Source organism: Microtus oregoni, unplaced genomic scaffold (genome assembly GCF_018167655.1).
Source record: "Microtus oregoni isolate MIOR12 unplaced genomic scaffold, Mior012 000036F_ref0000092, whole genome shotgun sequence".
NCBI lineage: Eukaryota > Metazoa > Chordata > Mammalia > Rodentia > Cricetidae > Microtus > Microtus oregoni.
Genome location: NW_024543095.1, coordinates 21826865 through 21851318, shown reverse-complemented (window position 1 = coordinate 21851318; position 24454 = coordinate 21826865). Strand labels below are relative to the sequence as shown.

Below are 24454 nucleotides of genomic sequence, written 5' to 3'. Positions count from 1 at the left end.
AGAATTTTCCTCTAAGAAAACTCATGGTACATGCAGTAGGATCAAAAACCCATTGCCATTGTTCTTGAGTTCTCAGTAGTCCTCATTGTCCGCTATGTTCAGCGGGTCCGGTTTTATCCCAGGCTTTTTCAGACCCAGGCCAGCTGGCCTTGGTGAGTTCTTGATAGAACATCCCCATTGTCTCAGTATGTGGGTGCACCCCTCGCGGTCCTGAGTTCCTTGCTCGTGCTCTCTCTCCTTCTGCTCCTGACTTGGACCTTGAGATTTCTGTCCGGTGCTCCAATGTGGGTCTCTGTCTCTGACTCCTTTCCTCGCCTGATGAAGGTTTTACTGGCTTTGTGGGAGCCTAGGCAGTTTGGATGCTCACCTTACTAGACCTGGATGGAGGTGGGGGTTCCTTGGACTTCCCACAGGGCAGGGAACCCTGATTGCTCTTTGGGCTGATGAGGGAGGGGGACTCGATTGGGGGAAGGGGAGGGAAATGGGAGGCGGGGAAGAGACAGAAATCTTAAATAAATAAATAAATAAATGAAAACTAATGGTGATTCTTCTCACATTTATAATGAGTAGATAACCCTCTGCTCTGTGACTTCTTTGTCGCTGGAGTTTCAGGCTTTGCTTTTCCTTTTGTGTGGCACTCTGCGTTGAATCTAGCACCTCCAGCATTCTAAACAAGTACTTTTACCTCATGGTTGGCCCATGTCCCCAGTCTTCTGATTTATTTATTTTTTGAGACGGGATATTATTACATTTCTAAGACTAACCACAAACTCCCAGTTGCCTGTAGGCGCTGATCTTGTCCTCCTCCTCCCTCAGCCTCTTGGGTAGGTGTGACTTACAGGTTTGTGGAGCCAGCGGCAGCTTAGCAATGCTTTTCTAAACTTTACCATGTGGACAGTTTGTTACAAAGGCTGTGCATGGATATCTTGTTGGAATGAATGAGCAAAAACTTTCCAAGGTCAAGCTGGTTTAGAAATTCAGCCTTAATGCACCAAAACGATTTCTTTACCCATGGAGCATCTTAGTTTGTATCTATGTCAACAGACTTGTCAATCTCCCAGGGTCGGGGTGGGGTAGATAGGTTGCTTTATGGAGCATTTTCCAAAGTCACTTATGTAATTACACCATTTTCTGGATCAGTTTGGAAGGCAATTTTCCAAGGAACCCATTTTGGGAAGCAATTATCTAGCTGTTTGTGGTGAGCCAGAACATGCAACTGAAGGTTTTCTCCAGACTTGTTACCTTTTGTCCTTGACAAACATTAAGGCTCCTGATTTTGAGTTTCTTGGACAATATACGAGCTGCCTCAACTGTCTAGTATTTGATGGGTAGTCCCATCATCATGTCTTGCTCCGTGTGCTGAGATGAAAGCTACTTTTGAGCATGTCCCCTTTTGGGTTTTACAGGGTGTAAAAGCAGTGCTCTACCTGTGAAGCCAAACAATGTTGTTGACATAGCAATGTTCCAGAAGGAGTGCTGACTCTGCAGCCATGGTCAGTCACAATTCCTGCTCCTTCTTTCACTTACTGGATGCAACAAGTGGGCAACAGCTCCCCGCCAGCTTGTTTCAGTTTCCTTATCTACGAACTGAGGATGACTGCAGAAGCTCCAGCACCATGCTGCTGTGATCGTTCGCTAGAGTTCTGCTGGAAATTTCTGGCAGTTGTGCCCAGCCTGTATTCTGTTGTTCTGTTTTATTTTGTCTGATGTGGGCAATGGCTCAATGTCTCAGGATAAGAACCTCAGATCTATAGATTAATGACCTATTAGAGTCTTACCTATTCCACAGGAGTCATTTATGGCTCCGACTCATGAGAGTGACTCATGAGAGTTTGCTGTGCCTTCACTTTTGGATCATAGTTACTTTTTCCAGAAGTGTTTGGTAAAGCCTGTTTATAATATTGTCTCTCTACTTGTTCAGACTGATTCCCCAAGTTTCTGCTCAGATGAGTTTAGGCTAGTTGGGTACTTTACTTAATCCTTTATGTAAACTATGCATGAGGGAGCTAAGTGTACTTCTTAATACACTTAATAATATGCTTAACAATGTCTCAGCAGCATTGTCCTCTGGTGGCAACTCTTTTAAATCTATCTTATCTTCATAATCCAGCTTTATAATATGTCTTCATAGTTCTCCTTGTTCTGATATCCTGATTTCTTTAAACCTCCCACTTAGAGATAATAGTTCTTCATTCATAAGGGATACACTTCAAATCCTTTATTTAATACCTGACTAATGCCTTTGTTTCTATGGATTCATATCTATTTGAGAAAGTCGGAATCAAATACATTGAGGATTAATAATAGAATATGATAACAACTACTATAATAAAAGTGATATGAACATAGATTCTCTTAAAGAATCTGTTGTGCTATATTTTATTTTTTGGTATCAATATAAGATGACTATAGTGACCATGTCACCAAAACAAATATGAAGTGAATCTTTTGGCATCGTGTCAGCATTAGACTCCAATATAAGAGCTGCTTGAGCAAAAAACATTTGAAGACATAGTAGAAGAACTGATAACCTGGATAGCAAATAATAAAGATAGAGAAGATACAGTGTTGATGCAATTAAAAAGGGAAATTTTTCATTCCAAGTCAGATGAAAAAGGATAAATTGGTAGAAAATGGAACATCAAAAGATTTACCTCATCATGGCTGACACAAAGCACCGTTTTGAGCTACGGAATATGAGAGACAATTTATTCTTAGCCAGGTGAGAGTGGATAGTGAGGGTACACCATGGATTTAAGTTGCTAGCAACCATGTTTCAGTGTGAAAGAAGTTTCAGAAGATCTAAGACAGTTAAAAATCAATTCATCAATCAAACTGATGAGAACATCAGTAGGTGAGTTGTATTTTAACAGAAAAGCAAAACAACATCCCCCCCCCCCACACCTGTGGTCAAGTAAATGTAATTGAAACCACAGAAAGGGAAATAGTGAGGTGGGGCTGCTATAATTCCTGAGGCTTCCTGTTAGTCAGGTTTCTGTTGACTTTTCAGACATGCCTTTGGAGCAGGGATTGTCCCTTTGAGTACTGGAACTACCAGAGTGGATGGGTCATTGTTGGAAAAAGATTTGCTGAACTCCTTCTTTATCGAAGTTGTAGATATAAGTGGAGATATTTTATCATCTCCGAAAGTACCTTCTAAGTTAATCAGTTATAGATGAGAAGTAGTCCCCGTTCATTCTCCCTCTTAACTCTCCTTCTGTCAACAAAAATGAAACATAGCTTGACAAAGATAGACTTGATAGTCCCCCAAGCAGGAATATTTTTAGACAGGCTTCTCCCACATTCTCAGCCCCTGGCCTCCATCAGTACTATCGGAAACTAGTCCATTGAAACCTCTTTCTCAGTGTTTTTGAAATATATATTTTAAGACAGGCCTTTTTTTAAAAAAAAAAATCAGTTTTGTACCCTAAAAATGCCTTCCCTCAAGATCTGAAAACTGGGCCTGAAATACAGTTCTTTCTCAAGGAAGATAGCATTTCAAGGCTCCTATATGAGAGAAGGAAAGTAACTTCTGTGGATGTCTTCAGTTGTAAATGTATCTTCTATAATGAATATAGGAGGAAGTTCAGTTAACAAACACAAAAGGGGCTGGAGATGTGGCTCAGGATTAGGAGAGTGTACCACTCTTTCGGAGGGCAATCGTTCCCAGCATATACATCAGGTGGCTCACAATTACCAAAACCCTCACTCTGTGGGATCCAAAGATTTCTTCTTGTCTACACAGGCAATGTGGTGGTGTCCAAAGCCACCCTCACAGATATACATATAATTTAAAGCTTAGACATTGTAAAAACAAAGACAGCTGATCTCACCCATCATCCTGCCTCTACCCTTGATCCCTCAAAACCCATCTATAGGCACTTTGTTTTGAGGAATTTGTCAACTAAAGGCTGGTGTGCACTTTTTCTCATAGTCACAGCCGTGGTTCCCATGGCTGCAACATATCCCTGAAAGTACGACAGGGCAGCTTTCTTGGGCCACTCTTAAGTGGGAGTCTGATCAACTAAACATCCCAGTTGCAGACAGAGTCCCTGCAATCTCGCCGAACATGCATAGGGAAGCAGAAATGGCGAGTAGCTGCTAGCGATGCACTGTCTGAGTGGTTGCTTGGCTGGGAGAAAAACAATGTCGTTAGCTAATATTCTTGGTGAGCCAGAATGCATTACAATCATACAGCACAGGGTGTTAGAAGCAACATTGTCATTCCCGAAGGAGTTGTTCCAAGAGGAATACGGCTGCAGAGGGAGTCTGTGTCACTGAGTCTGGCTGCTCCTACCTGCATCAGGGAAAAGAAGTGATTCATTATTATTCCGACAGAGTCCTGGAGCCAGCTCTCGTTAATGATATCAACCCTCTCCTGCTCTGCCTCCTCCTTCCTGGCATCGCAGATGTCCCACAGGCGGTCTCGTAGATCCTGAATGGAAAGAGAAACAGCATGAGTGTGCTTGAAAGTCGTGTCTTGTGCAGCTCCAGTGCCCTGCATCTGAGATCTTTGTTTCCAGAGACGTACCTAAAGGAGTCATGTCTAACATGTTCCTGTGTTACATTCACTTATTCAGATGGCATTCACATCTCTTTTTATCATATGCCCACAGTTATTCATATATTCATTCCTATCACATTAACATCATGGGCAACTATTTGTGTATTAGCTTTTTGTTAATAAACTTGTATGATTGAAAACCACTTCATGTGAGTTTTAAAAACCTGTGTATTGTTGATAGAAAAAAATGCATGGTTGCATTTGAACCAAGGTCATTAGTTTGCTAACTATCAGAGATAGGGGATTACTTACCAGAAAAATGTTTGTGTTTAATGGGATACTCAACAATTCAACAGCATATCAGACTAAGGACAATAAAAATGCATGTGAGTAGAACAGTATATAACATGCTATTTATACATGGTAATTGGCCTATAGTATAGGCATTCAATGATATTTCATTTGTTTTATAATTTATATCTAGGCATACAAAAATTATGATGTTAAAATTATAGTGGTTTTGTGTACTGTGTTCTTCTTAAACATGTTGTTGACATATTTGCACTACCCGTTAATGCCTGGGAACATTAGGTAGCTTATTACCTTTTTTTTTTTTTTTTGTGAGCGGACACTGGGAATAGGGAAAGCATTTTCCTTGGGTGAGTTAACAGTGAAGCTAGGATGTGAATCTTTGGGCTCCAGTAATGTGCACCACTATGTTATGCATCAGAATTGACACTGTATAAAAGAAGAATTCAAGATAGAAAGTGCTTTAGAGGCTGTAGTGTTTGTTATATCGTTTCTAGGCAGATACACCTTATCATTCTGTCTTCATATGTCCAATAGTACTTCCCCGGAGAAACAGTTTAATAGGGAGTTTGGATGCTTGGACATATACATCACTGCTGCCACCTAAATGCTAATCTCTTTGCTGTATTTTTCACTGGTAACAAGTGACAGCTACTGCTAAGTACCTAGAATCATCAATGGGTGAATGACAACCACTAGTGCTCACTTGGTACTTAGAAATGACTGTCGCTGCATTATACAATCAGTGTGTCAAAACCTGATGCAAGGAAGGGGGACAGAAACATCTTAGTTAGAGCAGTTTTAAAGTTTCATGTTTTTCAAGATCATCTATGTATGAAATACCAAATATGGAAGGATAGAGCTCGTTTTTCAACCAATGTTAACTACAGCACTTTCCAAAAATGGATGTGAAGCTGTGTGTGGTGGCGCACACCTCGGGAGGCAGAGGAAGGCAGATTTGAATTTGAGGCTAGCCTGCTCATTCACTTGAGAAGTGGAATGAAACCTTCCTGTAACTCCTCTGCAGTCTGAAAGATTCTGTTGGGATATATAAGCTGTAGAAGAACGTGAGATTGAGAAGGAACAAAGCAATAAAAAAGGAAGCCAAAAAAACAAACAAACAAACAAAACAAAACAAAAAAAAACTGAGTCAGGAAATTCTAAAAGAAGGCTCATTAAGATTCTGAAAGTAAACAAGCCAGAAGCTTTAGGAAGTCCCTCACACTAAGGTTTCCCAGAGCTCCCCCTGTAACAATACAGGCTATTTGCTCTGCTGTTAGATGCCTATCATGGAACAGTAGAACACTACTGCTGAAGACACCACCTTTGTAAGTCATGGGACCTAGAAAGATTAAGTTCTTATTGACCAGGAAGAATTCTTCTTTCAAGCTAGCTCTTGTAGTGCTAAAATATGCTATGCAGATGGTTGGAGGAAAAAGATGCCATCAGTAACTTTATCCAGCCGTGAACTCCATGAGCTACATTAACACTTAGTGTGGAAATAAATGCATATGATATAATAGTGTAACAAATATTATGAGGTGACCAACTGCTTTTTGATTGGAATTAAAGCCCATGCTACAGGAGAAACACATGCCTGGTACTGTAAGTCTGGCCAAGAATACCACAGTTAGGGAGTCCGAGGTCACAGGGGTGAACTTACTACTATCATTTTACTTAATGGACATAGTATCAAACAACTAAATTCATGTCTTTCTACCCATAGATTTGTGCAGTTCTCAGGTCTCATTAAAAAAAAATCTCTTGTGCAGTGGCTAGTGGCTAGCATAGAAACTTAAAAATAGACAAAGTACAGAGAATGAGTGACTTTGGGGGTACTCCATCACAAATGCACCATCTATAGCACAACCCCATCCAATAGCTTAGGGACTATTGTAGTAGAGGTTGTGGAGAAAACTCTAAGAGGCAGAGGTCATGTCTGGACATGACAGAACTTCTGTACTCAAAAACTCACAGCAGTTGTAGTAGGCTATGCCATCCCTGCACAAAACCAAGCCAATCAAAATGTAGTGGGGGTTCGTGAGCTTCTACCCCAACCTGAGTGTCTATGGACAGTTGATGGCTTCTGAAAGAAGGAGAGTCTGTTTTCTTTAGGGCTGTGGCTTCTGATCGTTTGCCCATGCTCCTGTGATGGCCCATACCCTGAATCATACAGACAGTACAAATTGAACTTAATAAAAGCAGCTAAGTTAGGAAAGTTAGGGTAGAAGGGCTGGATCTTGATGCAGCTAATGAGAGGAGTTGAGGCAAATATGCTCAAAATATATTGTATGAAATTCTCAATGAATAATACACATTTTTAAGAGAAGTCCTTGAAATTGTCCAGATATATTGGACTACTTTATCCTCAAGCTTCTATAAACAATAAGGACTATTGAAAGCCATTCCCAACTTGGAACAGGCAGATTAGCCAGGCTGCCTAAAGGAGGCTCAGACAAGTCAAACTGCCTAGAAGAGGCAGAGAGTGGTTGAGCCACCTGCAAGAGAACTCTCCAACCTATCAAGCTACTTGCAAAATTATGCAGTGAGCTCCAGGTTCCCAGGTTTTGTAAACCATCACCTATGCTATGTAAGGTTTCAATCCAACAACCTCTGGGTCATTTATCCTCCTGTAAGTAACCCCTTACCAATACTCCTTTAATCAACCACAGTAAACTCATTAGTTTACCAAGCTGTATTATGGTGGCATCTTTACTTCTGTTGTGGATTCCCTATCTAGATAATATTTCCTGAGGAATAGTGTCGCATAACAAGATCATAATAATATTTGACTCTTAGTAAAAAACACATAAGAGAGTTTCAAAGTATCCTTCTGATGATATAAGGGAAAGGTGTCAATTTACATATGGAAGATGAAGGCTATGAAAATGATGGGGGTTCTTGTGTACCTGAAGCTATTCCCTAAAACATCAAGGTAATAAACTAGACTCAGGAACTCTCTTGCATACACAAAATTCCACCTGCCTTCCAACTTTTAAGTACAGCACTTGATGGAGATATAAATATTTGTACACTATGTCACCAGATCTCAAAAGATCTAGTCAAAAAGGCAAGTATGGTTGCCCTAGTTCTCTTTCTTGGTATTAGGCTATGTAACTGAATTCAGGATGGGCATGTAATCCCATGAGGTATGACCACAGGTAGGTGGACCAACAGAAATGAAGAGCGTCTACAAAGCAGATGCCAGGAACGCTCCTGCACTGCTGATGTCAGCTCCTCTTCTAAGAAGGGCGCCATGCGTGTATCCTGAACCCCAAAGGAAGAACAGCCAGTCCTTTGTGAAGATACTAATGACTGGATCAGAGTTCAAATCGTTCTATTTCTGAGGCTTCCATCCCTGAAGACAGAAATGGGATGAAGTGGGGGCGTACAGATGAGGAAGTGAGAATGAGATGACCCCGGCACAGAAGGTCACAGCAGTCCTTACGTTCACTCGTTGGTGTAGTTCAGCTTTGGTTTCCTCATCCTCCCACAGGTCTTCGGGAATAGAGTTGAAATCAGCCTGCCACTGAGCTACAAAATCTTGTTTGTGATCTGGACGCCTGAGAAATTCCTGGAAATCGGTTCTGTAAGTAAGGAAGAGAATGAGATTTATCTTTGTACTACCTAATCATGACAAAATTCTGACCTTGAGGACTTTACTCACCTAGTATCATATAAATAAGAAAGGATAGTGTGTTGGTTGTCTCTAAGATATCGAAGTACTGTTTTGATGTGGTTTATGTAGGACTTCTCTATTAGTTCCCAGTAAGGTAGTAAAAATGAAGATAGTTCCTGTTCAACAGTAAAGCATTGAAATCAGTGCTTAAAAATGAAAAATCTTGTGTCTAGCTGAGTCAAAAGAACACTAACCATCAAGATCAAGCACCAATCACAAATACCCGAAGCACACCTTCTAAAGTGTCTTAGTCCTTTTTTCTGTCTCCAGAAGATAATTCCTGCTTTTCTCAGCACAGACATCATTTCTTCCAGAAATCCTCCTTTGACCCAAGCACTTTGCTAAATTATCCTCAGATCTTTTGAGGCTCTGCCTTAGCATCCTGAACTCAGGTGTTATAATACTGGCAACGTAAATTACGTTGTCTGTGCTTTATTCTAGAATACCTGCCCCACGGAGGCAGGAATTTTCTTGATCAGCACTCTACTGTCTTTCTCTGTATACCACATGGTATACTGGACCTGGAAAGTCCTCAAAGATTATTGAATGAATGAAAGCATTGATTTATTACATTCTGTCTCATCTTTGTGTGGTGTATTAATGATAGACTTGTGAACAAGGTTCCAGTTTCTTTCATTGAGATTCATCTGCTTCTCACAAGAGTTCATCCCAAGGTTTATGTATGTGAGCTTGTATCTGTCTCAGTATTAACGACTTTTATTTTAGTTTTTGTCCTATATAGTGTTATTTCTCTTGAGCGATCCCAAGGTATAAGATTTGGGTATTTTTCTTCATCACTCCCCACTCAATACCCAATAATGACTATATTTTGTTCCCCCAAACACCTGTTCTGTTTCTATCACAAACAAACAAACATACATGCAGCATATATTATTGTGCCATTTAAATGTTTCATCTTTAAATATTTCCAAATTTACCCATACTACTAGTTAATCATTTCTTTAGAAACCTATCCCCCACTTTGGTACTGGAGGTGGAATCTAGGGTTTTCTGCACTCATCAATGAGTTGCAACTCCAGGCTCCTCTCAGTGTTTTGATAAATTTATACACAACCCTGACTCCAGAAGGATTGTTAGATGTTGTAAATATGACAAATTTGATATACATAGGATAAATTATCCTATCATTTTGATGAGAAGGTGCCATACCTCAGGTATAGGCTCTGTCACATAGACCCATTCTTCGGATCCTGGCTTAGGTGGTGGTGGGGCTGTTGGTGTGGGCAATGTTTCTGCAGAGCCAGCAGGTGACTTCTTTACTGGTATTTTGCCTCCTGGTGTTTTCCCTTTAGGAGAAACTTAGATATGCATATTAAATCATTCCAGTACATGTAGGTGAATGGGATAGCTTTCTGAGGATGACAAGGTCTATGATAGTTATGAGATTCAGGCCACTCACTGACTACTCTTTTAGCTTCTTTAGGCAGTTTTTCCAGCTCAAAGACATAGAACAAATGCCTCATTGGCCATGGTCTCTGCATTAACGTATATACTACTTCTCATGATTTACTTTCCTAGTTAAAGGAATCCAACATCTGGAATCTGTCTGGCTATTGTAACTTTCAGTATTTTAATTTCAGTCATGTCTTGCTTCTCTAATTCATGTGTAACTTTTGTAAAATTTAGACTTTACCACAAAGTGTGTTTAATTTCCTGTTGTAATAACTGGCAATTGAGTTCTTCATACCAAATGAAAGAAAGAGTGACTAGGAAATAAATGGGGTGTGTGTGTGTTCCTTGGGACCCAGAGCAGAAGTTAGAGAAGGATCATATGTAAGGGTTATCCTGAGAAGGCAAGGCCACAGATGAGACAGATGAAGGAAGAGGCCACTGATGCCCCCAAACCTTTTCATATTTCTGTAGGTTGAAAGGATTTCTGGGGGAAAAACAGGTGTTTCTTGCTACAAGCAGGCTTTAAATTTAAGCCTCGAAAATCAAGAAGAAAGGAAAAGAGGTACTGAGGGAGGAGAAATGGAAGCAAAATATGAGAGTAAGGGAATGGAGGAGGAGAAGGGGGAGAGGAAGTAGTCAGTGTTCTAATTTAGGATCTGAACAGGAAATATATTTCTCTTTCCCAAATGCAGAGGGCAGTGCAGATGAGTTACTTGGTATCCCTATGTTATGAGCACAGGCACACAATGAAAGGACCAATATTTGTTTTCTTTAGAAGATCACTCTGGCTAAATGCCACCTGCTTTCAGATTAACCATTGAAAATTGTGCATGTAGTTGAATATGATATTGAATATAAATGGGGAGCACTTTCTTCCAAATATATTATTCTAATTAGTATAATTTAGTGATGTTCTTTAGATTATTTTAATTTTATGCTAATTAAAAGCCATGGTTTATAAGTAGAGAAATATTATCAATTATGAGTTTTGGGTAGTTCAGGTGATTTTTCCCTATATAATTAAACCAACATCCTTTAGTCATTCGTAAACCTACAGACTAGCTAAAAATATTCATAATAATTTGATGTATTTTTTGTATGATTCTTAACCATTCATTCTGAGCTGTGATAGAGTTCTATCTTTTTTATCCTATTCCAAAAAGGAAAGCTGTGTAATTATAAATTGAGGACTAGAAAATGCTTTTACCCCTTATTTTAAAAAATATTTTGACCATTTAGTGAAAATTAGGAGAGACAGAATTATTTTTTTGGATAATATGCTTTGAGACCATATTAAATAGATCTAATATTTATCAATAAAAATGATGAGAAGAGAATGGGAAACAAGTGTACCTACACCTCAATGAGTGAAAAGTTAAATCTAACGAGGAACACTATAAACCAAAAAAAAAAAAAACTGATCGTTTGGAATAATTTATGAAACCCACCTCTAGTATAATTGTGCTTAGAACCTGGTAAGTGATCAAATCCCTGTACATCTACACCAAAATCCCAACACATAACACATAAGAATGTTATGGCTGGGCGGTGGTGGCACACGCCTTTAATCCCAGCACTTGAGAGGCAGAGGCAGGTGGATCTCTGGGAGTTCGAGGCCAGACTGGTCTACAAGAGCTAGTTCCAGGACAGGAACCAAAAAAGCTACAGAGAAACCCTGTCTCGAAAAATAAAAAAAAAAAAGAATGTTATGTCCATGTGTGAAAGTTTCAGACAATATATAAGGTGTTTAAAAATAAATATTTTAAGATCGTCATAAGATTTGAAGATTTAAGAGTTCAAGAGGAAAATGGTAAAGACTGATCCAATACTCCGAGAATAAGAATAAGGTAATGATGTTACCAGGAAGAAATAATGAGTTTGAAGAAAGAAGAAAAGAAATGGTGTCATGGCTTGTGAGAGAGGCACTACATGTAACTGTGATGCAATGGCCTGTAAGAGTAAAAATTTGTGTCCAGTGTCAATGCTATTAATTTCAAATATTAAGAAGTAAAATAGTGTAACTTCCTATATGAAATAAATATTGTTTTATTTGTTGTTTTTTTTTCAAGATAGGGTTTTTCTGTGTAACACCTCTGTCCTGTGAAGTAAACATTGCTGAAAACACCAAAATTATAGCTTTTATACACTGTTATACAAAGGCTTCTAAATCTGATTTAAAGTTTACCTTTAAAATTATTCCATTTGTTTAACGTTTGAGTATTTAGTCTGCATGTATGTGAGTGCAGCACATTTTTGTGGAGGTCAGAAAAGGACATCAGAACCCCGGAACCTAGAGTTACCGATGATTGTGACCCTTTATGAGGATGCTGGGAACAGAAGCTGGGTCCTCTGTGAGAGGAACAATCTCACTAAGCCCTAAAATCCACCTTTTAAGATACCATTTAACCTCACAAACTAGAAAACCAAAAGCAAAAAAACAAATCTAAAATCCTTTAATTAAACTGAGCTGGGGGATGCATATATTTTCCTGTTGAACTTGCAAGGTTGCTTATGGCTTGTTTGGTGTCTATGTTTCCAATTATGGGCACTCTTAGAGTTTATATACAATTATATCTAACTTGTGATTTGGAGTGAAATATGTCTATGTGAACTTAATATCTTTTTCTGATGGGCATATAATAATACTTCATTTGAGTTTAGTTTTATAACAGTTATAAAAAACAAGAGATAAGTAATATAAAATGGGAAATTGCTTTGTTCGTAAACAATGAAGAGTTAAATATAGATTAGAGTTAGAATTTCAATTAAAGATGTATCTCAGTGTCGATTTACTAACTACCTCTTATTACATAAGGCTACAGTATGACATAATCATGATGAGATTTTCTTTGACTGTTATGTTATAAAAAATATTCATGTCAGCATAAATATCCACACATATAACTAATATGTGTGTGTCCATGCATCACAATTAAGAGATTATTTAAATATGATACAATGGTCTGTGAGACAAAATAGTCTCAGTATCAATGGTATTAATTTACATTATTAAGAACTACACACACACACACACACACACACACATATATAAAATCAGGACAGTTAAAGACTGTATCTGCGGGCTAGAGAGATGGCTCAGAGGATAAGAGCATTGCCTGCTCTTCCAAAGGTCCTGAGTTCAATTCCCAGCAACCACATGGTGGCTCTCAACCATCTGTCTGGTGCCCTCTTCTGGCTTGCAGGCATACACAAAGACAGAATATTATATACATAATAAATAAATAAAATATTTTTAAAAAAGACTGTATCTACATATGTAGTACTGAGATATATATTCAGATGAGCATAATATTTAGAACATTTCGTGATTATTAGCCACTTTGTGACTAAAGATACATTGGCAATTTATGATGGATAGTAAAAGCACATCTCAAGACAATAATGTTGGGAATGTACTCTGAAAGATGTCAAGAGTACATATTCATTGCATCTCAATCTTTAATTAATTATTTGCTGTACCAACAGCAGAAATCTAACTAACATGCTTTAGAGCCTGTATGTTTTCTATTAACTATTTATTATGTACTTAAAAATAATATTCAGTTTATTTATAACAAATAGATAAAAGAAAACAAAATAATGCAACTTAAAACATAAGATCAAAACCAGAAGAATACGAAGGTAGCCATTGCAGTCCCAGCCCTTGTACAAGTTTTGAGATTCAGGTGCTACTGTGGCTCAAGATAAGATAACAGGAAACAAACAAACAAACAAAACCCCACTCATTGATGTGGGATTATGCTCTGTTTGCTGTGAATATGTTTTATTACCATTGGTTAAAAAAGAATCTGCTTCAGTCTATGACAGGGCAGAATAAAGCCAGGCATGAAATCTGAACAGAGACATATAGAGAGAGTAGTCAGAGTCAGAGAGATGCAATGTAGCTGCTGAAGGAGAAAGATGCCAGAATGCTGGAAACTGAGTGGTAGGCCACAGCCTTGTGGTAATACACAGATTCATAGAAATGTGTTAATTTAAGATATAAGAGTTAGCCAAGAATATGCCTAAGCTATTGGCCAAGCAGTCTTGTAATTAATATAGTTTTTGTGTGATTATTCAGGACTGGGTGGCCAGGAAATGAATGAGCAGTCTCTGACTACAACTCATTTTATAACTACTCACTCAAGAGAAGGCAACTTTTCATGCTCCTTGATTCAAATGATTTTTTTTTTTGCTTTGAGTCTCACATAGGAGCTACTTGGTGAGAATATGTCATACTTACATTGCAGAAAATGTAATAGCTTGTCATTATTGGTACAATGTAAAGTTTTAGCTCCACTCCTATTCTGTTGTGTTCGAAGGAAAGATGTTGAGTTTGTACCAAAGTGCTTGTTAGTGAATACAATTTACTGAGAGGCCAAAGAAGGTACAGCAGTACCTATCGGGGAGCAAAGCTTAGCGCCTAGACAACACCCGTAATATCTACGATGAACGGATACTCCACCTATAGGCAATCACTTCAGTATCTCTTGAAAGTACCACTTTTCTCAGCATAGCCTTGGGTGGGCACTAGGCTGCACATAGTCTGAGGCTGATTTCTTTGGAATGCTCCAAATGATTTTGGAATGCCCCAGGAAGTAGTCTCAGGATGCACTGCTCTTCCTTGTGGCTGTTTTCACTGAGATACCTCAAAAGTTAGGAGCACCTAGAACAATAACTTTATTGGTGCTACTTTTCCTTTGAATGCAGTCTCACCTTTCTTTCCTTTTACTTCATGTTGAGAGTCTTGCTTACCATGCTGGAGTTCTAAACAAAATTCAACACAAAAATATCATTGGTGACTTACTTGAATAGCCCAGGCTTCTCAATCTCTAAGCAATTAACTATATTTGTGAACTGCCTCAAATGAATCATTTTTCCCCTGTGATGTGATTTGAAATCAATCTGAAGACAGACTCTACATTTTCTCTCTCTTTTTTTTTTTTTTTTTTTTTTGATTTTTCGAGACAGGGTTTCTCTGTAGCTTTTTGGTTCCTGTCCTGGAACTAGCTCTGTAGACCAGGCTGGCCTCTAACTCACAGAGATCCACCTGCCCCTGCCTCCCGAGTGCTGGGATTAAAGGCGTGCGCCACCACCGCCCGGCTTACATTTTCTCTTATTGAGCGAAAATGCCAATTATATTCTATGTTGTCATGCTAAGAGGTTTAATCTTAGCTTTAATATTGATATTTAGTGATGGGCTTTCTCATAATCTATAATGGGATTGTGGAGGGTAAGGTAAGGTAAATTGCAAGCCCATTTGAAGCACAAATTTATTTAAATTTAATGACACAAAATGACCTACATTCAATAAGCCTAGCTTCCCCCAATGCAAGATGACTCAGCAAGTAAAGGTGTTGCCCCCTGATAATGCAAGTTTGATAATCTGAGCTCAACACAGAATCCCCAGAAGGGAAGAGAGAGAGAGAAAGAACTGACTCCAGGGTTCACATCTTGTATACCATGCATACGCATGCAACATAATACAGTAATAAATAATAATAAAATGTAAAAAATATGAAAACCAGTTCATTAATAAAAATGAAACACTTTGAGGAAGATTTCAATAACTACAATATTTTGATATGACATATCTTTCTTTAATCTCCTGTTGGACATGTAATCTATTACCTAGTGACTTATGTATTTCCAATATTACTGACTCTAATTTATACTGCAAAGAATAACTTGGGCATATTTATCTTACATTCCCTAGAACCTACTTAAAAGTTTATTGGGAAACTGAGAAATGGACAATATGGAGGTCAGTACTACGTCTCTCAAATGGTAGATGATGATTTAGTCCTTTAAAAAAAAAAACAAACTCACGACTCTATGCTGCATTAGTTACCAAAATGCTGACTAATTCCTGTCTGTTAATTTTCGAATATGTACTTTCTTCAGTGAGTAATATGACAGTTTAAATTATTATGATGTAGAGAGCTCATATTATTTATTTTGTGCATGTTTAGAGTGATAGCTAAAATTTTTGTAAATGCATGTTACTTTCATTTGAATATTTCCTCTCCGACAGCCAAAATACCATAGAAATAAACAAGTAAATGACATAGAGGATTACTCTACAAACATGTTTACCTAAAAGAACTTTTGTAAACATACAGATACCTGACAATGCATCTCATAGAGTATACATGTTTGGATCAACTAATTGTTTTAAAGAAATAAGATTAATAATAAGAAAAATTTATTATAAAAATATTCTAGGTATCCAAATACATAATCAATTCTGTCTGTTAGTACAGGTGACAGAGACAAACCAAATAAGACACTGGCTTTAAAAGTTTTATTGAAAACATTTTCTGTTAGAAGTAATGTACTCTTTTCCATTTTAAAGGTTAGTTCTAAAATATGTTCTGACATCTCAGTGTGTATGAATGTGTGTGTGTGTGTGTGTGTGTCTGTGTGTGTGTGTGTGTGTCTGTGTGTGTGTGTGTGTGTGTGTGTGTGTGTGATGTAACTCAGGCTGCCCTTAGGCTCACTGTATACCCCAAACTAGCCGTAAACACCTTATTTTCCTTGTATCTTAGCAAATCCTGGGGTTATAGGTTTGCATTACCATGCTCATCCTAATTACTACTGTTAGATAGCAGCATGGATATTATTATTTTATACTGAGAAATTTAATTCTAAGCTAAATGCCAACATTTGATGATAGATTTCAGCACAGACCTTTAAGGGGGGGAGCAAATGTGGAAGTTTTTTAGTTGAATCCTAAGGAAAGTTGTAGCAAATATGAAATGGCTATCTGTGTTCTAGAATTGTATTTGAACCAAATCTGATAGGATTAAGTGGACTGTGCCTCCTCTACCCAATTTTCATGCTGGTGTTCTGGGTGTTGTTTAAAAAATAATAATTATTTTCTTTTCACGGTAAGTTTTTCCTTAAAAAAAAAACAAAAAAAAATGCTTTGTGTGTGAATGGAATAAGGCAGGTGGAAATGAGACATTTTATATATTTTTATAAGATAAGGGACTAGTCCTGCCCTTGATGGAAAAAAAGACAGGTACAATTACTCAGTGAAACCAAAACATTTATTATTCCTCCAGTGTACACTAGTCAAGGTTACAACTTTAAAATAGAAAATAAATCTTCCAGAAACTTAATATTAAAGTTAACTACTGGACTGTGTCAGAATCAGAAAGGTCAGAGATTGGTACCAGGGAAGGCAGAGTTTTACACCAATGTTCTGATAATAAGAAAGCTCAAAAGTCCATGGTGGAGAGTTCTCCAGCACTTGAGAAGAGACTTTCTCAGTAAATCACACTGTAAAGGGTGGAAGTTTTCTTCTAGACCTTTAGGTTAAAGTTTCTAATTTTAATTATAAGTGTGTGTGTGTGTGTCCTTACATTTCACTGTCTTATGCTAAAAGCATTTTTAATATTCACATATCTTGCATTTAGTTAAACCCAGATATGTTTAGGCAAAATGTTCTTTAAAATATCATTATCTGTGTCGCTTAAAATAACTTCAATCATTTGAAACAAAATTTGTACCTTTGTCTCAAAATTTTGTTTACTATGATTAAATTTAATTTTGTAAAGAATTACAGATTTCTATCAAATCTCTATGCAGTGAAAATGTTATTAGAGACAGTAATGACGCACCAAGGAGAAGCACTGAGCTAGACAACTGAACAGTTAACCACTTGTGAAGCCACATCACATGACAAACTGATATTGGTATCATACAAATATCACTAGGACAATTTTAAACACACAGATTTTGTCCTGCTGATTTTGTCATTTGATGTTTAATTTACAGACCTAGTGGCTAAGAATCTAGAACAAACTACTTAATCTAAAATGTATTTCGACAAGGCTCTTTTTCTACGAACATCTAAGCTTAGTGGGGTGTCAGATAAGAATGGGTGTGTGTGTGTGTGTGTGTGTGTGTGTGTGTGTGTATACCACAGTAAGCATGTGTACATTAACTTCTGAGACCTGGTTCTTTATTTCCACTACAGGCATCTTGGGGATGCAACTGAGGTAACCTTATGCACTGAGATATCTCATTAGTACTACCAGTATCCTTTGTATAATCACCTAACCAAATATCTCTGGCTATACACACATTCAAGTGTCTAACATTGTTTGTAGGGATATGAGAATATCCTGTCTGGCTGGATGTGGTGGTGTATACCTTTAATTCCAGCACTAGGGAGGTAGAGACAGGCAGATCTCTGTGAGTTCGAGGATAGTCAGGTCTACAGAGTGAGTTCCAGGCCAAGCTCCAAAGATACACACACACAAAAAAAAAAAAACCTGCCTCAAAACAAACAAACAAAAGAAGAAAAAAGAAAAAAAAAGAATATCCTGACTGTACTAATTCCCATTTTTTCCCAAATGTTCTCACTTTTTACAAGAATACAGTTCTGTATCTCAGCAGACTGCGCTTTCCTCCTGCTGCGCTAAAGCCTTCCTGTTGCTCTACAGCCTTCCTCTTCCTGTCCGACTTATGAGCTCAGTAGCTAGCATGAGTGAGGTGACTCCATGTGCCCTGTGGAAGAGGTGAGACACTTGCCGTTCTAAACAAACATTTTTGCTTTACCTTGAAGGAGGATGTAGTCAGTGGTAGAGCATGTACTCTGCCTATCAGGGACCTGGCAGTGTCCCTAACACCACAGATATCAAGATTACAAAAAGGTATTTGTTTCAAATGACTAAAGTGACCAAAGTGGGAATCTAGCTAAGTAGCCTGGTGCTGTAGTTCATCATTCTTTTCTCTGTGAAAATAAGAAACTGACAAACAGGGTTATAATCAGTTTGTCAGTCACCTGAGGGTGTCTTTCCTTTCCCAGGAGAAAGTTTTGATGGCTCACGATGAAGATGCATCTCCTTGTCTTTTTCTGCTTCAGAAGGAAGGGGAGGACTGGTGGTAGGAGCCTCAGCTCCAGAAGCTGCTGCCTTCTCGGCTTCCTTTTCTTCTAATTTCTTTTCAACTTCAGAAGAATGATAAAAACGAACCTGCATTAGGGGTTCTAGGTGCCTACTATTTCATTAACTAAAAAAATATAAAAACTATTATAAAATTGTAATTAGCAAAATTATTGCAGCGTATTACATTTGCTTTAAAATCGCAACAAATATACTTACTGTACCTAACATTCATACTTTGGGCTCTTTTTTATTCTTTTGCCTTATAGTTATGGCTATGCAAATGATGACGGGACGGGTGTGATTGAGTGTGTGTGTGTGTGTGTGCGCGCGCGCGCGTGTGTATGTGTGTGTGTTTAGAAAGTTAGGGAGCTGATGTCAAATGTCAAAGTAAAAACTATAAAAGTGGAAAAATAAAAGATGAATTAAAATGATCTAGAACAGCAAAGTAAGAAGTGCATAGGAAGAGAACAATTATGAGAGGCACTGAATGCCTGTCATCTCAGGTGTCAGGAGCCTCACCTAAAGCTGGAAGCCAGCCTGGCTTACACAGTGAGTTCCACATCATCTTTGAATCTCAATAAATGAAAAACAAACAAAAGGTTAAAGCAATGTGATTTAAAATGTGGGGGTTTGGATGTAAATGGGATATTCCCTGGTAAGTCTACCTCACGTCAATGGATGATCACACATCTGAGAAGATACAGACAGCGGTAACTGGATTCACTGAGTAAAAAAAAAAAAAGATGACAAAAAGTTGTTTGGGGTATCTGAGTGGTGGTGGATTTGTGAGAAGATGGGGAAAGAGCTGAATATTATGAAGACACAATGTATACTATTCAATGTATGCATGCATATACACGTATAATTACCTTTTATCTTTTTATTTGCTATTTCATTAGCAAAAAATTCTTTTACTCTCTGACACAAAGCCCCTTCATCTATTTCAGCATTTATTTTTGTCAAAATATTTTGTGGCTCTGTAAACCACTCTTCCAGCAATGGCCAGTTGTCCAAGAAGCCAGCAATTCTGCAAAATAAGGATCTTATATGAATATGTGATACTGATTTAAATGACTGCATAAAGAAACATTAAACATGGCATTTAGTGTGATCTATTTGACAATTCATCATGAAGCAGAAGACTAACAAAGAAATTCAACTCAAAAAAGCAACTTTATGAAATCTATAGATGATAGAGCAATACTAAATGTAAAGATCTTGTCTGATGACATAGCGAGATAATTTTTATAATTTGAGAAGTAGGAGTGAGAAGGATGTGAAAATGGTACCCATTCAGTAAGCATTTGATGTAAGAACAGATCTCTGTTTAAAAACCAGGCAGTATCATGTAGACTAACGGTGGAAGGAGTCTGAGGACTCTTCTGATGGTCCCGCAGCACCCACAGTCAGGCCATAGAATGTTGTTTCTTGGACACACAAAGTGAATGTTCTTTGTGGAGAGAGATGGCACAGACTAATTTACTAAAAACTTTTCTTGAATCATTTTTTTTCTTCCTAGGGCGTAGTCAGCTTCATGTAGCTCAAATTACACATCCTGTCTCACTTCTTATTTTTAGATCTCTCAGGCTTTCATGAAATTGCCTAATTTTGCCTGCATTTTCTTTTCCAAAGGAAAATTACACACAATTCAAAGAACACCATGTAACTTCATTTTAGTATAACGAAAGGGCTACTACAAACTTTCCCAGTCTGACTCACTGCTCTTTGAAATTCCATAATCTTCATTGGTATTTTCTAAGTGTTTGCTGAATTTGATATAATTAACATGTAAGTATTTTCTGATTGGTTTCTTTCCTCAGACTATAGCAACTGTGGTTTCCACCACAAAAGCTTCCATATAAATATTTCACTCAATGCAAAAACCTATATCAATATAAATATTTCACTCAATGCAAACAAAAAAAAGGACTCAATGGTAGGGAGTTTGTCTTTTTCATAGATCTTATTATTCCAAAGTCACCATTTGTTAGCATCTTTGAATGGAAAGGAATAGAAAGAACACAAAGCTTAAAACTGACCTATGGTGTATATGGTCTCGTAAGTTATTGTCTCCATCTCTTTCTTGGCATGTAGAAACTTCTTGTTGAGCAATGTTTTCATGAGCTATTTCATGTGAGAGTTCTTTGGCTATGGTACAAAAAATAATTAGACAACAAAAAAAATTAAAATGCTACTTATTAGCAAAACACACTTGCAAGATTCCAAGTAGATATAGCTGTATTTTGGTCTAATGTTATTTTAGTGTGTTTTAAAATTTTTTTACATAGAATATATTTGTATTTATATTCTTTCCCTTCCCCAACTCATTACATGTTCTCCTTCATCACTTTACCTACACAACTTCTATTTATTTTTTAAAATAAAAAATAAAGGCCAAAATAAATTTGCAATAAGACAAAGAATACTAAGACAAAACAAAAGATATATGCCCAAAAATGTGTGTGCGTGCATGTGTGCTCATACACACACACAAACACACACTAATAAATGAATAAAAGAGACAAGCAAAATTAACAAAGAAAAAAATGACATATCATGCCATCTTCCCTCTCAGTTGAAGTCTGACCACCAGGATGTCACTATATTCTGATTCAGGAACATTCCCTCCTCTCTGAGGACTCTGCCTGTTTTGTGCTGTCTTCTCTGTCTTAGCTGACACTACAGAGGTTCAGTGTGAATGGTTCATGATTTCTTCTCTCTGAATCTCATCATAAAATATTCTGGCCTCCTAGATGCAGTGGAACATTTTCCAGCTCTGATCAGACCACACTCCTGATAGCTCATATAATTTACTCCAGGATTGGCCAGGTTTTTATTTTAGAATGGACTATGCAAGAGCAGAGCAAACCCTTTATTTCAGAAAACCTCTGTCTAAAATGTTCTATTTAACAACATGAAAAGATAAGAATGAGAAAGGATGGATTGTCATGGATAACAAACTTGGAGAAAGAAAATCAGAATTTGGAAGTAAAACTTGGAGTAAAATAAGGTGACCATAAAGAGAAATATACATAAAACTATTTTCTGATACCATACTATAAAACTGTGAAATATCTATGCCTCTTTCCAGAATTATGAAGTCAATTGAGAATAAGCATAAAGAAATTGACCATATGAAACCAAAACAATTTAAGTAAAACAATTTCAGCAACTCTCATTGAGTTTCATTCAAAACACAATATACTTATCAACAGGGAATAAATAGAAAAACAGCAAAGAAGAAAGAAAGCCTTGAGCTGGACTAAAAGAAATTAGAATTAAAGCAAAGCAGCATTGGAATGTGATTTAATAGCATTCTAGAAAATGAAAGACCTCATAAATAAAGTAATATTTTTCTTCCCATCTATATTAATGATAAAACAAGATGACAAGATGAAATGGATTTGAAATATAAAATCATGGTTGATTTTCATTGTTGTTGTTATAAAACTTACTATATCCAAAGCCAAGAAAGAATGCCTTGGACTAGATTAAAAGGAATAAGAATTGCTCAGAGCAAAATAACACAAAAGGGGAAATTATCAACATTCAAGGCAATCAAGGCCCCTCACAGTGTACAGCAATCAACTGTTTCCCATCTACAGAATGGATGACGGAAAGAAAAATGTGAACACTTTCTGAAGAGATACTACTGTCACTGTCTTGTGGTCCATACCTCACATGTGCTGAGAATTTCTGTACATGAATTAGATCTCTCTTTCTTCTTCCTACCTCCTCTCTCCCCTATCTCTGTCTCATATTCAGGTATTGTCCCTCTTTCCTTTTATTTTCAACACTCACTACCATTGTTGCAGTATTTTTTGTGGCCCTGGATGATCCATCTTTGTGATCTTAAATACTAAGATTCCCAGTGCAAACTTTTATCCTACTAGGACTCCTATATAGCACATGGAGTTCTTCAACCGTGTCCAGTTCCAAAATCCCTACATTTGCCCTACAGACTGGCCGCCATTGTCTTGTCTGTCTGTCTTTCTTTCTTTCTTTCTTCTTCTTCTTCTTCTTTTTTTTTTTTTTTTTTTTTTTTTTGATTTTCGAGACAGGGTTTCTCCGTAGCTTTTGGTTCCTGTCCTGGAACTAGCTCTTTTAGACCAGGCTGGCCTCGAACTCAGAGATCCGCCTGCCTCTGCCTCCCGAGTGCTGGGATTAAAGGCATGTGCCACCATCGCCAGGCACTTCAACTTCTTTCTCTGTCTAACAGCTTTAATTTCTCTGTTTTACTGTACTGGTCGTGGTTGATTATCATCTGTCCTTCTATCACTACTGTTTTTATTTATTTATTTTTTTTTGATAAAATACTCTAACAGAAAGCAACTCAGGGGAGAAGGGTTTTAGTTCACAATTCCAGGTTATAGTTCATTGCTGTGGGGAATTCAAGGCAGAAACCCAGTGTTAATCATACACATAGTTAAGAGCAGAGACAAATAACTGCCCACAATTTCAGGTTATATTCTATTACTGTGTAGAACTCAAGGCCCTCATTGTGACTCTCTTTCCAGATGAGTCTACATTGGGGCAAGTTGAGAATTTAAACTAACCACCTTATCATTTCTGTTCCCAGAGTTAAACTATAGTAGGTATTTTTAAATTAAAAAAATAGAAAAGAAAAGATGGCTTTGTCTTCAAAATTCATTACCAGTAAGAAAATAATCTGGTTAACTCTGTGTCCTTCCCTCTAAGAGAGAAGGAGGAGAACGGGAAGGTAAAAGAGGACACATCCTAAGACAAAACCTAAAGTATTCTGACTCTATGCTCTTCCCCTTTCAGAGAAATGCTTCTAGCAAGTTATCCTCACTTACCCTCTCTACAGCCTAGTCTCTCTTTCCAATTTCAACCCTCTGCAATCCACCTTTTTCCTTGCTACCACTAATGAAGCATCTTTCATTGCAGTCACCAAAAATGTCAAAGCTAATGGGCATTTCTCCATCCTTATCTCACATTATTTTTCTGTAACAAGTACAGGAAGAACTCAGCTTACAGGGATTTCATAATTTTATATTCATATGGTTATTTTTATATCAACAATATACTACATGATGTAGGATTAAAATTTTTATTATTTGTTCCAGATTACATAAAGTATGAAGGACTGAGACTGGATTCAATTTCAACAGTGTTACTCTACACTTTGGACTGATTTTTAATTGCAAAATTTTAATTTTATTAGACCTGCAAATAGGAAATGATAACAAAATATATAGCTTAATGAAATCATAAACTGAAAATATTCAGGATTTAGACTAACAACAATCATCAGTCTTGGAAGTCTATTACATATTTTTGCACTTACTATTAGCCTCAAAGGTTTACTACCCTCAGCCTGAGCTGGAAACCCCTCAACAATTCTTCCTACCTTATGAAAGTCACTACTCTTTCACATAGTCAAGGTCATGACCTCACTCAACAACTAAAATAATATTCCCCTACTCTTCCACTCTGATGCAGGTACCCTGCAATGGTTATTCCTTCTCCCTGTGTCTCCTTGATTTCCTACCTATTATCTTTGAGCCCTGGCTGGATTGATGTTCAACATTTGCTGCCTACCTGCCTTTGGCTGTAGTATGCCTCCCTATAATATGGTTCATTTGTCCTTTCTATGGATCACAGTCATCATAAAATAATGTGTTGAGCCCA

The 24454-nt window shown here is 37.5% G+C and overlaps 1 protein-coding gene across 1 annotated transcript in view; it reads right to left on the bottom strand.

Annotated features, from left to right (window-relative positions):
* Positions 1-24454, bottom strand: part of Spef2 (sperm flagellar 2) — a 153404-nt gene that overhangs the window by 53514 nt on the left and 75436 nt on the right. Inside the window, exons 16-22 of the mRNA XM_041631128.1 lie at positions 20842-20950; positions 19672-19829; positions 18700-18864; positions 9663-9811; positions 8481-8608; positions 8262-8400; positions 4298-4435 (exon numbers count right to left, since the gene is read on the bottom strand). Coding sequence (XP_041487062.1) covers positions 4298-4435; positions 8262-8400; positions 8481-8608; positions 9663-9811; positions 18700-18864; positions 19672-19829; positions 20842-20950 — 986 coding nt within the window. The remainder of the gene's footprint in view (positions 1-4297; positions 4436-8261; positions 8401-8480; positions 8609-9662; positions 9812-18699; positions 18865-19671; positions 19830-20841; positions 20951-24454) is intronic.